The 15,989-nt window shown below is 42.7% G+C and overlaps 1 protein-coding gene across 17 annotated transcripts in view; it reads right to left on the bottom strand.

Moving 5' to 3' along the window:
• Positions 1-7,949: 7,949 nt before the first annotated feature.
• Positions 7,950-15,989, bottom strand: part of scrib (scribble planar cell polarity protein) — a 73,029-nt gene continuing 64,989 nt past the window's right edge. For 12 of the 17 annotated variants that reach the window (XR_016197077.1, XR_016197078.1, XR_016197076.1 and 9 more), the window contains 5 exons: positions 14,352-14,816; positions 13,695-13,830; positions 13,067-13,246; positions 8,847-10,714; positions 7,950-8,447 (listed from right to left, as the gene is read on the bottom strand). Coding sequence is in view for 2 of the 17 variants with exons in the window: in XM_089261898.1 (XP_089118024.1) it covers positions 9,044-10,714; positions 13,067-13,246; positions 13,695-13,830; positions 14,352-14,816 (2,452 nt within the window). In the remaining 15 variants the exon portion in view is untranslated. The remainder of the gene's footprint in view (positions 8,448-8,846; positions 10,715-13,066; positions 13,247-13,694; positions 13,831-14,351; positions 14,817-15,989) is intronic. The other 5 variants (XM_089261898.1, XR_016197090.1, XR_016197094.1 and 2 more) reach the window with 5 other exon arrangements.

Below are 15,989 nucleotides of genomic sequence, written 5' to 3'. Positions count from 1 at the left end.
CGTCGCAGCGCTGTGAAAGCCGCAACTAATTACAACAAAATTGTCATTAGTTTCAACTTGTCGGCCGCACAACGAGCAAAGTTTTTGTTCATGTTTTGCCACTTAGTTGCTGGCCGGGCCGGGCCAGGCCGGGGTAGCAGGGGGTTGGGTGGGGTTGGGATTTTTACTGTGGCAGCGTCGTCTTCGCCATTGCCATTTTTTGCGCGTTTCCGTTTCCTCTGCCGATGCGCAGCCGGTTGGAACAGTGCCAGCCCAACATGCACTTGACTTTTATGGAAGCAACGGGAGCCAAGCGACAAGAGCGGAACGGATACATTTATAGAGTCGTGCAGCCGGTATCCTGCAATTGAATGGCCACCCCTGTCTGACTGGCAACAGTTGGCATTGACCATATTAGCGTGCCCGTGCCCGTGCCCGTGCCCGTGCCCTGGTGGCGATGGGGACGGGGATGGCAACGGCTAGTTGACAAATGAATTATGTTCAAAGGGAGGTGCAACAAGTTATGAATTTCTTGTTGCTTTGCCATGTTTCCCTTGGCCCTCGGCGCTTAATAAATGGCAATTTAATTTTTTGAAGTGCAATTACTTTATCAACTGCAAGCTTGTATACATATCTGGCTTATTAGTGTAGTTAATTGATCAACATTTATAAATGTAATATGAGCATCATTTACTGTATATGTAGTAAAATGATATTTAGTATTCATTAGCCCTTTTATCAATACATATATTATTGAATTTGTATCGACTGTATATTGAATTACTCTCCACCTGTATATATTCACTTCGCTTCAGCTCGGTTCTTTTAATGAAGTATATATTGCGTTGGCCTTCATTTAATTGGCATTTGACCTCGGCAACTTTCTATTTATGTTTAATTTTTGTTTACACTTTCATGCGGTGAGCTCGCTGTAATTAAATAAATAAATTAACCTGTTCACAGTTTTCTGTTCATGTGGAAGTTAAATTTCTCGCACTTATCGAGGCACTTGCCTGCTTTAAGAGTTGGGAAATTTAAAAGTTCGTTTCACTTATTTCATTTAATTTCGATTTTGTTTCACTCGCCTTAATGTTGGAGATGACGGCGCTCACTCGATCAACATGATTTATATAGCATACGAAAAAGTTGCCAAGCAAATGCAGTCGAGGACGGGCGAAGCGCTGCGTTTATCTGCACACAGCCGGCACGATATACTGTGACCCATATAGGACATATTAAAGTGGAAAGCGGGCTAAGAGTTTGCAACTGGAGGCATCTGAAATCAAACAAAAAGTTTAGATGCTGAAAAATGGGAATGGCGGCTGCTGCTGCTGCTGCTGCTTACAAGGCAAAGAATTGTTTTGCCCTGTGTAGGCACCAGTTGCAAAACTTCTTTCATCTTTGCCACGGCTCGCGTGTGAGGATAAGACGCACCGGGTACAATCCATCATTGCGAGCAGAGAAGAGGCGGCGAGGAGTCATCAGCATGGAGCAGCAGCAGCTGAGCTCCATCCACTGTGAGTGCTGCGACAATATTTTTCAATTTTCCTCAGCAATCGAGCGTTGATAACAAACTAATGCTGGTTGCATTTAACTTCCCGCTGATGCTGTAACAGTTGTCGGTTGGGGAAGGGGAAGGGGAAGGGGGACCTTTTCCCGGCCACATTGACAAAGATGCCATTTGAGTTCATTTGTTTTGGCAGAATAGCCAACTACGTATACGTCATGTACGCCGAGCTGCACTGATTCCTGTTTGATGAGCCAGGGGAAGCAGAGATTGAGATAGCTAAAACTTTGCCAACATACACAGACACACACATACAGGTTTCACTTTTTCTGTTCTCATAAACAAACCGAAATGCTTTTGTAGCTATCTAGTTGCCCAGTGCTGGATGAATACTCATTAATTTTCAATTCTATGAACTTCGCTCTGTTTACTGAGTGTTATTTAAATATTTTATCCCCGAGTTAAATTGTCAAAGTTCCGATCCAGTTGCACTTAAAAGTGAACAAATGAAACTTTGTTTCTGAAAAATGTGCAGTTAAATGTGTTGATTGGCCTGTCGGTCGGTCCTTTCAGCTTTATAGCAATTTCACATTATTGGTTGCATTTTGTACACGATTATAGCGGCTTACAAAAAGGGAAATAATTATAAAAATAATGAAAATATCGCTTTACAGCTGCAACGCTTTAACGACAGCGTTCATAGGCAAGACCTCAGTAGACCACATTCGTCGGAAAAGGGACGAACTGCCAAGAACATCCACTGCCGCTGGCTAAATAACCACATGTCCGTCATCAGCTCATGCGTTTGGCCGCTCAATGCAACTGCTCTTGTTTCTGTTGTCCGACCATTGCGTTTATTAATGAGCGCCCATCAGTCGATCTGCCACAACGTTGCAGCGACTGGCCCTTATCCAAGCAGAACATCATCCGTATGCTATGCTATGCAGTGTACACACACTTCGGCGGAGCACTGTGCGCGATTGTGTGCAGCATCACGTGCTCATTTGAATCTGTGGTGGTCTCCGATAATCACAAACCAAATGTATGCAAATTGCGCCCGCAATGCTCTTGTTCTTACTGCAGTTGCCAACCAATTTAATCAGATTTTTTCCCAGTTGGTCCGTCGATAAAGCGCTCGAATGCCAACAATTGGCAGACACGGTCTGACACACAGACACATGTGTGTGTGTGTGTGTGTGTGTAAATGCAAATTAATTAACTGAAGTTCTGCTTGGCAGGAATGCAATTAAAGGAATTTAATATAGCGCAATTGAAGGATATTTCACAGTGAATGTCGTGAATGCCCTGCTGCGATTCGCGCAAGATATTTCGGTTAATTATTGTGTTTCCTGCTGATAAGATTCAGCAATTGATTAATGATCACGCATACATACATACATATGTGTCTGTTTGATTTCCCGTGCTCAAAAATTCTTTATAATTTCAGTTTCATCGATACTTAAAGCTTACATAAATCAGTCTGAATATGTGTTTACTTTTCCTTTTAATGTGAATTTCTTTTAACCATATTTTCCACCCTTTAGTCCATTAAAAGCATAGCTAATGAGCCCTTTCAGTTGCATAGTAAATTATGTTTATTGCTTGTGCCGCTGCAGCTTTGTTCTGTTGCGTGTGTCCATGTCCGATAGCCAGAATCAAGTCAAACTTAGTGCTCTGCTCTGGCCTCGGTTGAATTCGTTAACTGTGCCACACAACTGCGCAAATACAGATAAAGTTGAGCCCTGCGGCCTGCCCTTACTAATGCCAGCACTATTTCTAACAGTTTTGGATCTCTTTGGATGTGTTGGTCTTTGCATTTCGACTTCACTTAACGCAGCCAAGTTTGTTAATGCGAGTACGTGAGTGTTGTTCAGATTCGCAGACACTTACAATGGCGCCACCTGCTACACGCTTCAGCTCAGTTCATCGATGCGGCATCATCGCATCGTGCCACAATACTGACACAACAACTGAGGCATGGCGTTGTCTCTTCTCCTTTCAAGTTGCCTAATTCAAATGCTCGCAGGCAGCTCATTGCCGCACATCAGCAATGACGGACAGCCCACCTTATATAACCCGAGTCGGGCGTCATTGTTAAGAGCTCGCTCACTGCGGCGCAGGTCAGTAATTGTAGGGAGCATCAATACGTACTGATAGTTGGGACAGTATTAATAAATTCTGCACGTACTGGGCCGCCCATATAAATCTGTTTCGAGCTTACCCTTATCCTTGAAAATTGCAATTGCAAACCAGCAGAAGCAGCAGTAGCAGCAGCAGCAGCCGCCGCAGCGACGCCAACTCAGTACGGTGGAGCTTAGCAACACAGTAAAGCTGCCGAAGTCTGATGCTCGCAGAAACAAAAAGAGGCTCCAACACCAGCAAAAGATACGCATTCCAGGCTTTGAAAAAAAGTAATAAAGAGAAAGAAAAAAAAAAAAGGTAAAGAGCAAAGACAAAACTTTGCGTGGGCTTCCAGGTTAGGAGGGGGAATGAGTGCCACAGCGACGACGGCAACGACGATGACGAGCACTGCCCTGGGGATGTGGCCCACTCACACAGTCAGCTAATAAAGGCAGCAGCTGCCTTTTGGATAAGCCACACGGATAAAGCTGGCCTTTTTAGGGGCAATGTTTTTGTTCTGCCAACTGCAACAGTTTCTGCGGCATTCCAGCGCATGCGCACTTCAGCGTCAGCAGGCACCAACAAATAGCAACAGGCTACATGACAAAGAAAACCAACAACAACAACAACAACAGCAACTTTTAGCTCAGCCGCAAGTTGCAATATAAATTAAAGGACGAACTTGGTATTTTTATGTGCAAGCAGCACCGTCAAACGACTCCTTCATTATCCCTATGCCATTGCGGTGCATATTTATAGAGACATCAACCATATTTGGAATGATCTCGTATTTTATATAGGATCTATAATATGTGATAAACTTAATAGAAAAGCCATTGAATGTGTAACAAGTATATCTCAATTTATATATGATTATAGATAGACTAGTAATACATCGCTTAGTGTGGTTCACAGTTATATAAAACGAAAACAGTATGCATACTCTTTAACTATATGAAAATTATATGAAATAAAAAGGTTTATTGATTTGGTGTCAATGTGCATTCATCTGACAAAGGTAATTTCGCTGCTAGTAAGGCTAGAAAATAAACTCGGTCAAATTATTTACAAATACATACCATTTATCTGATATAACAGTAACGCGATTATTGCTAGAAATCTAGATATTTGAAATATTCGAAAATTATATAGTAAGTACATATATATCTAGCATTGTTGGGAATACGTATGTCTACAAATTTATTATTTAAACAAAAACTATTCTTAAGTTAAATTATTTCATGTTGGTGCTCCAAAGACTAGATACGCCAAATCTAGATCAAATTTATATTTCTCAATAAAAAATCGAGAAAGATTGTACAGCCGCGTACCGACGTTTTGAAATGTAACAGATTCCGCTATTTTTTTCGACTTACTTATAAGTTCAAATTATCGAGAAAATTTTTTTTATAAGTATATATATTTTGATTTATTGGGGTACAATTTATTGAGACTGGACTGCATACGCATATGTATATATGTATATTTAATACAAATTCCATGGAGCGGGAAATTTTACTCTATTGATTCACTATATATGTGTATATATCTTCTGATAACATTGCACATTGAATAACGCAATATTTCCCAGTTTGGGGCGAGTGCTAAGAAAATATAATAGCCAATTTATTGCAGACATTTTCTATAATTTAGCAGAAATTCCAGGAGGTCGCGCAATACTTACTTGCTTTTGATGAGATATTTTGCTTTCATTTCATTCAACTTTTAATGGTCAACTTTTTTTCGAATAAATATTTATTAAAAGCACCATTTACAATAAAAAATATTTGGCTTCCCTACAATTGTCTATATCATTTGATATTTACTTTACGTTACTTTTTGTGCGCAGCTCGAAGTTTAGAATCTTTGCAGAGCATCGAGTTGTCTGCAGTGGCGTTTGCTGATAAAAGATTTGATTAATTGTGAAATCAAATCGCTGCTGACCACTTAACAAGTTTCTTCCATGCTAATAGTGCAAATTATGCAGGCGCACAGACATCTGGTCTGGGCCGAGTTTTTTGTGATGCTGCTGTAGAGATTCTGGTCGCGCACCCTTGGAGCATTGTGGCAGCTGCTGCGCTTATTTAAAATTTATGAAAACGCATCAGCTGCACAGCACGCTCCAATATTTGCCAGATAACTCAGTAACTGGTGGAGGCAAACAGCGCGATGAGCTCGCCCAAGGACTAGAACAGCACAGGACACCTGCGTGCGTGTGTGTGTGTGTGTGTGTGTGTATGTGTCTGTTCAAGTGTGTGTGCCTGAGTCTGCAGTGCACACTGGACATTTTTCACCAGCTTCGTTCGGCTAACAGTAGCAGGAGTTACACCACGAAGCATCTTTTCTGAATTTATGTGCGTAATGTGAAAAATTTCAAACAACAAACGTTGTAAATTTTTGACACCCGTGCCAGCATACCTATACACACACACACACACACCAGATAGATGTGCGTTTGTTGTTGTATATGTGGGTGAGTAAATACATTTTGTGTTTAACCAAGCATTATCCCATTATATGTGACAGGCAACGACAATTGGTTAGAGTCGTGGCGCAGACAGACCATGTAATGAGCACACTCGCTGACCTGCGATGCCGCAGGCCGCTGGCTCCAGTGGAGTGTATTAAAATGTGACAAACAGCTTTGGCTTAAGCCACAACAGCATCATGCATAACGATAACGACAGCTTCTGGTCGCACAAAAATGAGATTTTGATTAATGCGCAGCACATTCGGTGGGGCAGGAGCTGCAGCTGCATTAGATGCGACATTGCCAAATTCCCGCAGTGCTTCGTCTGCGCGGCGCCTGCACTTGAAATGTTGAACAAATGCAAATGCAACGAGGACTCAAGGGCATGCTGCTGCATTCATTTGTCTTGCTCAGCACGCGGCAGGCAGTGGACCTGCCCTAAGCAGAACCATTGCACTTGACACCAGCCCCTGCGCATGCAACAAGGTTTTGCGTCAGCAGCAAAAGCAAGGCGAATAACAGTAATAGCACAAGCAACAACAGCAGCAACTGCAGCCTGCTGCTGCAGCAGCAGCAACGGGACTAGCACCCACTGGAGGCATCAGTTGACTAGTTTTGCACTGTAATTCAATTGGTTGGCATTAAATATTTAAAATGCTGACGCAGGTATCTGCTGCACAACCTACGTACGTATGTACATTTCGTATACGCTCTGAAATCGAATTATGCACGTTGCACATACGCAACGTTAGCCAGCCCCCAAGCGTTCAATGCCTCCCAGTGCCGAGAGCTTCCGCTGAAACCATGCTTGGCTGCCAGATGCTGCTTGATGTTGATGTGATGATGTTGGGCGCCCAACAAACTCTAACGATTTTTACATTAAGAGCAAACGAACGCCCATCTGCCAGCCAACTGTCTATCTAGTTGACAACCTCAACAGACGATGTTTCCGACGAAGTTTTGTTGCGCATTCTCTAAAATGGAAACATCTTCCGTAATGCCATTAAGCTTGATGTCACCAGCCTCGTGCTGTTACCTAAGCATCACATGATTCTTCATGAATAGATTCACTCTGTTTAATGGTTGTCTTTAATTTCCTTAACTGCACGAGCAAGATATTTCAAAAATGTAGCAGCTTTAATTTAAAAATGAAAAAATAAAATAAAGTCCAAATGACGTTTCGTTCTTAGTTTATTATACGTATTCATGACAATGATAATGTATATGTTGGTGTAGAATTGCAAAGATACATACCTTTATATAGCATATATTTCAAGCATTTTTCAACCATGAGTAGAAGCTTTATATAATTTCGTTTTTTTTTTTATGAATTTATTTAAATAATCTTAATTGAAGGGTCAAATCCTAATCGCTCCGTCAATTCAATTTATAGTTATTAATGCTTACATCACTTGTTTATTATAAGCTGACAAAAGTTATAACTGAAATATAAAACACGTAGATAAGCTGCTTTAACCATGGTATGCCATATTAAGCCCTGTTGTGGATTTGCCCGCCATTATGCAACTAACTAAAAATAGACCCGATGGCAAGGGCTAAACTCTCGTTGCCAGTCTATAATCCATGCCGCATAAAAATAGCACGGCTGTGTATTTGTGCTCGGATATAACAAATGGCAACACACTTTTCGGCCATTTGACATAATTCTCCAACTTTTTGCGTGGGCCTCTGTGCAATACCTTAAATAGAAAGTTGCCAGTGTATAAACGAGGTTAGTCTGACATATTTTCGTCCTTGCCATGGAGCTGTACAAGTTGGCAACATTTACATATCGCAGGCTACCCTCGATTACTTACCAAATGTGGCTGTGTATGTGTGTGTGTGTGTGTCGGTGTCACATTAAAAGATAGGTTTAAAAATAAAAAATAAATTGAATTATTTATTACATTACAACAATGTGTGTGTGTTTTCTTTTTTGTCAGTTTATAAAAGATTGTTTCGCTTACATACTAAACACATTTTATATAGATAGATATCATATAATTTTGCTCGCATTGAAATTTTACAATTACAAATTAGAGAAACTGACTTATTTGACTCTTGCTGTGCTCCGTGATCATCCACGTAAACAGCAAGATAAGCAGCCACTGAGTAATGCAAGGCAATTAATATATATATACTGCAAGAATTATGTTTTAAAAGTGGTTTGCTGCTTGCTTTTAGTGTAGTATCGCTTAGAGCTAAGATTTATCATAAATATGCCCAACTTAAAGTGGACAGTCGGAATGCTCGGAGTTCAAAGTTTTGCACACGAAGGGAGCATCAAAATCGTAGTTGACCGGCTCACGTCGGGGGTTTTGTTTTTTATTTATTTTATAATTTATGTATTTTCATTTTTTATTTATTGTGCTAAAATAAAAAAACGCAACATTTAATTCAATTCGATTGCGAAAAGCGACTTTGACATGATGTGAAAAAAAGGGAATGTAAATGAATATTAAAAGCAGAACAAAGTGAAATTATTTAAATCAATTAAATAAAATTTTGTTTGCTGCCATCATTCCAATTTAGTTACTCGGGCTTTAATAAATTTTGTGTTGTTGCTCTTGGTGTTTCTGGGTTTCTGTATTTCATAATTATGAAATTGTTTTCATTTATAAAACTATGTGTGTGTTCTTTTTAATGGTAATGCGCGCGTTTTTTTATGATTAGTTACAAATGTGTTTTTTAAATGCAACGACAAGTTATTTGCACAGTTAATTAAAATTATATACACACATGTATAATATATGGTACACACCTACATACATCGTATGTTTACATATATAATGGTACATTGTTGAATGCTTCGCGATGCGCTGATATGTGACTATGCCTATGGGAGGGAGGGAGGGAGGTAGGGAGGGAGGTGTGGCTGGTGAAGGGCTCGTGAGAATATTCGTGTGCGTCTAGTTAAATGCCATACAGACCATGTGTCGTATACGCAATTTGCAGTTCACTATTGCCTATTTCTTCTTGCCTTTGCGCTTGTTTTTGCTACGATTGTTGTTGTTGTTATTGTTATTGTTGTTGTTGTTGCGACCAGTTTGCTTGTTCGCCTCCAGCCTAGGTATGCCGCTGGTGACAATGTTGGAAACAGTGCGCGTTGTGGTTACCACACTGGTGCTCGGCTCACCAGCAGCAGCGGCCGCTGCCGTTGCGGGCAGCGCCTCTGTGGTCGTTGTGGTGGTTGTGATGGTTTCGCCCTGCTGTGCATCGAAGATCTGGCGCTGAGACTCGCCGCTGCTGAGCAGGCGATTGAATATAGCCTCACCAGATTCGCCAGCGGCCGCCCGGCGTGCGGCTTTCGTTTGTTTCTTCACCACCTCCGTGACGGTGACGACGGCGTTGCTGTCGCTGGACGCTGGGAGTGTATAGGTTCGTTGTGTTTCCACCACCGAGCCGCCATCGGCACTGAGCAAATCCTCAACGGATTTGCGCAGCTGTTTTGAGATCTCAGCCAGAGCCCGCTGCTCGGCCTGCAGCTCGGCCAGGGTGTTGCTGCATTTAGCCTTTCCACTTGCTTCTTCTGGCGCCTCGTCCTCCTCATGCTCGGCCTCCCTGATGGTATTGTAGGTCTGTGACTTTTGCAGTTTGCTGCCCTCAGCCCCCGTGTTGAGATTCTCGATGACCTGCGCGCCCTGCACGTAGGCAACGTTCAGTTGCTGCTCCGCATTGTCCTCCTCATCGGAGTCCTCGCTATCGTCGTCCGAGGAGTCGCTGCTCTCGTCCTCTTCCTCGTCGTCGTCCTCGTCATTGTCCTCGTCGTCGTCGTTCGCTGCCAATCGGCCAGCCAAATTATCAATTAGGGTATTACGATTGCTGGCCCTGATCAGTGCATCCAGCACCTGCTGATTGCCATTCTTGGCATCGCTCTGGCCCTTGGTCATAGCCACCGGCCTCGCAAAGTCAACATCGTCCATGGCATCACCATAAGCGCTCTCATCGTCATCGCGTGCGTCTACATAGACATTTTCAGCTTCATCCTCCTCATAGTTGTCATTGTCGCGTTCCTCCTCGAGGCTCTTTTGCAAATTCAATTTAACCCGCTCATTCTCGAGCAGCTCCTCGAGTACATTCTTCATCTTTGCATTTAATGACAGCTCCGACTTGCCGCCGCCAGTGGGCAGCACAAAAGTTTCGCTGCGCAGCAGCGAGGTCGCGCCGCCCCCAAGCTCATCTATGTCAAAGGGCGCGCCACTCACTTGTATAGTGCGCGCGTTGCCATCGCCTCCAATGACAGGATTCAGCACCTCCACAATGGTCGTCTCCTTGGCTAGCGTCTGGTGCATTGTCAGTGGTGCTGCTTTAATGCGTACCTTGCCCGACGAGACGCTCTCAATGGACGATGGGCCATAGCTATCCGCATCGTGGCGCAGGAACAGTTTCTCGTTATTCGCTTGCACCGTAACAATGGAGGCAGTGTCCTCCTCCTCTTCATCTTCATCTTCGTCATCGTCATTGTCATCGTCATCATCGTCATCATCGTCATCTTCGTTTTCGTCTTCGTAATCATCATCGGCAAAATCATCAGCTGCCTGCAGCTCCAGCGGTGGCTGCGTCTCATCAAGTGTGCCCTGATCCCCCTCAGGAACTTGCAGCTCCAGCGAGATGATGCGCTCCTTGCACGTCTCCACCTAAATACATTGGAATCGAAATGCGATATGTTGTGCATTTGGTTTGCTGGCAGACAAATAACTAATAAAGGCAACAAGAAACAGCACCAAGCATCGAAACCAAAACCAAAACCGAAACCAAAAACAAAGCAAGAGCTCGAATATATTTATATTCATAACTCTACAATGGAATAGCTGTTTTTATGTGACTAATATGAAGAGTTAATGTAACAGAAATACAGAAAATGCATTAGTAAACGTGATGAGAGTTAAGGAGGAAAGAATTTTAGTATTTCAATAGAAATTTAATCTGATAGCAGTCATTGCTCATGCAGGAGCTGAGGAGTATTATCGTTTTATATCTTCGCCCTTAAGCAAATGCTATACAAATATATATTTTAAATAAAGTTAGTGAAATTCTTTAAGAGAAACTATTTTCAGCATCTCATCAAATGGCATCCACAAGCTCTATGTATGTACATAAATATTTCCAAAAAAGATTACGACTATAAAATATTTCAAGTCAGCTAGGAAAGGTCTTTTCGTAAACTGTTTGAATTTATAGAAATTATTAAGCGAGATTGAATTGTAAATAAAGTTGTATAATTATAATATATTATGAAAAAAAAAAAAAACTAGATGAACTCAATTACTATACGCAAAGATAATTTCAATATGAGTTGATCATTTTTATATTCATAATAATAACTAGAACTAATTGAGTTGATTACCATGTAGCTTTGATATAAACAGAAGTATGAATCTGTTCACAGTATTTTAAAAAATAAAACTATAAAAAATTACATATCCAATGTGCAGTATATACAGAAATGGAGCATTATATTGCGAAGGAATGCAAACAATAATAAATTAGCCTGAAGGGCCAAAGGCAGAACTAGATTAATGCAATGTGTACTGAAAGCGTAAATATGAAAGTTGAGAAAATGGAGCCAAAGGACATATGAAGCGTGGATCACATGGATGTGCAGCTGGCAAACTGATGACTATGAGGACGACCGCTGAGAAAATTGCCAGCGTTTTCTTGCTGACAAAGTGAAAGGGTCCCATTGTCGACACACGATAAGCTGCAGCTTGCCGCTGACAGGCGTCGCACTGAGCCAGCCCAGGGAACAGCTGCAGGCCGCCCGCAGTGCATTTTGCGCATTTGGGGTCAGTTGTGGAGGTTTCTGGTCTGGAATCACTAAAGTTGGCGGCTCTTGGCAGGCCGACGGGCCGAGTCTGGTGTGTGCCGTTGACATTGTTGTTTGTATCGCTTCCTTCCGTTTAGAAATTGGAACACAAAGCAAAGCGATGGAAGCAATTTTTAAGACTCGGATTTGCGGCCAAAAATAGCAGGGGCCATAAAATGTTTTGCGCTGTGTTTTGGGTTTTTATTTCGATTGGAACCATTAAAACGACGCCACCGCCGCAAAACGACACAAAACTTTTGCTTTAATTTTAATGGACTTGGCCATAAAAGGCAGCGCGTCATTATAATGCGTTTGCATACATAAAACGAAGCAAATATCTGGCTCTAAAAGCGGACGTCGCTGCTTTATGGACACGTGACAACAACAGGCCCCAAAACAATACCAATCAAACTCTTTGAAGGTCTTTGGTTAGGCCCCAGACAGACTGGGAGGATTCTAAAAACCGCGACACTTAAAAGACAACAATAAGCACGGAAATGATTTTCGGTTGTTGTTTTTGTTGTTGCGCTCGCGAAAGACCTTTTCGCTTAGGTAGCTCGCAAAAGTAGCTTATTGTCCTTTTTATGTGCTGCACTTCGGTAAGACCCACAGCTTCAGGTGGGCGGGACGCTGACGCAATGTCAACAACGAAAGCCACCGAGGGCAACTGAGAGCTCTGCAGAGCACAAAAACAACAGCCAGAATAACTGATAAACATTGCTGGCATAGCACTTACAAGATGTACTGAGATACTTTTTAGAGGACGACAGACAGCAGTCGGCAGCCGGCGTTGTGCGAGAGACGAGACGATAAAAATCATGAGCGCTATAAAATAATTAAGTTGTGTTCAGTTCAGGAGTCTTGATGAAATGTTTGGTGTGCTATATACAGTGATACGAGTGGAGAAGGGTGCTCTGTGCGCGGTGCATTTCATATATTTTAGGATGTGCAAAATACGTGAATCAACTACAAAATCGAGAGTGAGAGCGAGAGCGAGAAAAGACGCTGGCGCTAACGCTAACTCTTACGTTTACGTTTACGCTTACGAGTGTACAACAGAAGCGGCTTTCAACCAAATAAAATGTAAAACGCTTTTGCATTGCTCACGAAACTCAAATTGGTGCCAATTAAATATAAATATACGATGTATACACAACAATCAATTTCAGTTGGATTCGCTAACCTCCGTCTCGATGATTTTCTCAATGTACTCGACGGTTCGCAATTGAGGTTGCCCCGTTATGGGGCAGGGCACCTCCTCAGTGCGTCTCACAATTTTCTCATCGAGTATTTTCTCGCGTTCGCGCACGATTACCGGACCATCGCTCGATTTAATGGCAATTTTCGGAAAGACTATTTTCGGCTGCATTTCAGAGAAAAGATGTTAGAATTTATAAATTGAATTTAATGGAGTCCAATTATAAAGCGATTCGAAATTTGGATATCAGATTTCGTTGCGCGTTTTTCTTTTCATTTTCTTGGGATTCCCCATTCAATGCTCTAGCAATGTTTTGATTGAACTGACTCTGCATTAGTTACACTTGATCATGAAACAGAATCAATCGTATCTTGGACTTTTGGTTAGGTTTAGTATATTGTTGTAGTATTGGTTAGTAAAGCAATCCATGTATCTCTATGGGTTGTATTGTATTTAGCTGGTTAGCAGTGGCTCAACCGAAATCCTCAGGCAAAACACGCATGTTAATGGCTTCATTCGAATTGTGGGGATGGTAATTCGTTTTATTTTGTTTTGGGGGTTTCGCTTGAAAGTGGAGCAGCAATGCTATGCAGTCTGAACACCGAGAACTTACCTCATTGGGCCTGGACTCGTGCGTAACCAAATCGTCGGTCATCTTGCGCATATTCTTGATCACGTCCTGCGCCTCCACGGCGCCCTGTTCCAGCGAGCGGAGCCGGGCCGCACGCCACGAGGCACGCTTCTCAGCGCTGCGTTAATTAAAAATAAATACAATATTAGCAAGAATTTGGCCAAAGAGTCTTTCTCTTCTCAGCTAAGAGAACTCAAATTACAAGAAATGTAGTTGTCTACATAGATATACCAGTGTGTACTTATTGTATATACAGATATCGAGTGACTAAAGCAGACACCTTAAGAACTATTACGAAAACAAAGATAGTTGAATCAAACTAAGAGTAAGATGAGAGTTGAAAGTGTTTCCCTAGAATACAGATTGATTTGCATAGATAAACAGATATAGGCTCGAAAATTACATTGTAACTAATAGTTGCTATACGCTTGTGCGTGTGCAAATATGTTCGTGTGTGTGTGTGTGGGTGTGTGTGTGTGCACATTGTCTTTGCCGTCAAAGTCTGTGTGGGAAATAGATACTTAAACTAAATGGCTACGCCTACGAGCTGTTGATTTACTACAACTTTAACTTGTGACCTTTGCGGCAACTCCTGCTCACACGCTTGTCAACTCATTCGGCGCCACACTTAAAACTTACTTCATCATGGCTCGTGTCTTGACCGCAGGCTCTGTCGAAGCGGCGCCTCGCTCGACCTGCTGTTGCTGCTGCTGCTGCTCCGCCTCCTCCAACTGCTGGACGTAGTCGTCCACGGTGAGGCCGGCCTGGCGTGCAGCTGCTGCCAGGGCGCGGCGTTCTGCCTTCAGTGTGCGTACGGGTATGCGGCTGTTCGAGCTTGCGGGCGTGGCAGACTGCTCCCCTTCGTGTATGGTTGGCTCCTCGGGCTGGGATTGTTGTTGTTGCTGCTGCTGCCAAAGACGTTGCTGCAGCGCGGGCGGCATCACGACTTTGACCTTTGGCTTGGGCAGCAGCGAGGGCTTGGGTGAATCTCCGGGTGGCGTCGCTGTGGGCGTTGCCTTCATTTGCTGCTGCTGCTGCTGTTGCTTCAGCTGCTTAGGAATTTTGCTGGGCGCGTGCGTTGCCTGCGCTTGATTTTGTGCGGTTCTGTCATTTTGTTTATTGCGGGTTTGAAATTCGTTGGGTGTTTCAATTGTGCAAAGTGAAACACATATGAAAATACAGATATACATGTATAAAAATTACCAAAGATTTGCTTGGGCGAACCAAGTTGTGAATGTGTAATGCGGTTAGCACATGATATGAGAGAGCGGTTACAAGAACAATGACGTTAATTCATTTTAGTCGGATGGGTGTACGTGCCTGTGGCTCCATGCAACAAACTTTGCCATAACAAGTCGAATTTGTTGTAATTAAAATCCAAGAAACACATTGCGAACTTCTTTCTACCCATGCCCAAACCAAATTCCCATCACTGACAAAATCACTTTTTGAACAACTTTGCCAACAAGTGCAATAACATGGCATCTGGAGATTAGCGTGTTAAGGCAGACAACCAAGGCACTGAAGCGGATCACAGGCCCAGGAACAGGAACAGAGACTCATAGCCACAGCCAAAGCCCGAGACAATCCAGCGCAGTCGTAAAACTTGTGATGCCAGTTCACTTTATACATATATATGTGTGTGTGTGTATATATATATGCATGTAAAATTAATTTTAAAAGTGAGCGTACTAAAACTATTCGCAATAAGGTTTCATCTGGCTGTGTTATTCGGCATCCCTTCCTATGCAGCCTGGCTGTCTGCCTCTCCCACTGGCAAACTTTGTGGCCTGGTTCTCTTTTCTTTTTTCCATTTTTTAGCTAAGAGCCTGCTGCAAGTGGCTTTTGTCTTAAACAAATTGCTACACACTTTCGGTTCAAGTTTAATTCGAAATTATTGCAGCTGAATCGGCGCTGCAAAGGCTGCAACTTCTGCTTGAGTGATTTATGTATTTCAATTTACACGACGCCGTCGGCATCCAGATGCGCAGCAGCTGAGAAGTGCATAGAAAGGTGGCTGCAGTTAAAGGCTAAGTGCGGCCAGGCTTGACCCAGCCAAGCTGCACTTGCTATACTATTATTTTCGTTTTTCTCTTTCTGATTTTCGCTGGGGTTTTTTTTTTATTGCTAGCATTTTGGGGCTGCCGTGCTGCCGTTTGCTCGGCTCGTTTTATTCATTCATTCATTTGCCCTTTCGACTTTTAAATGAACTTTGCGCTGGTCCTCCAGGGGCGCCACTAGAGATGTCGCCATTTTGACCCAGCGAAGCGACGAGAC

This window comes from Drosophila navojoa, chromosome 2, assembly GCF_054131105.1.
Source record: "Drosophila navojoa isolate 15081-1374.11 chromosome 2, UAZ_NAV_1.0, whole genome shotgun sequence".
NCBI classification, from domain to species: Eukaryota; Metazoa; Arthropoda; class Insecta; order Diptera; family Drosophilidae; genus Drosophila; species Drosophila navojoa.
This window is presented reverse-complemented; position numbering and strand designations above follow the sequence as displayed.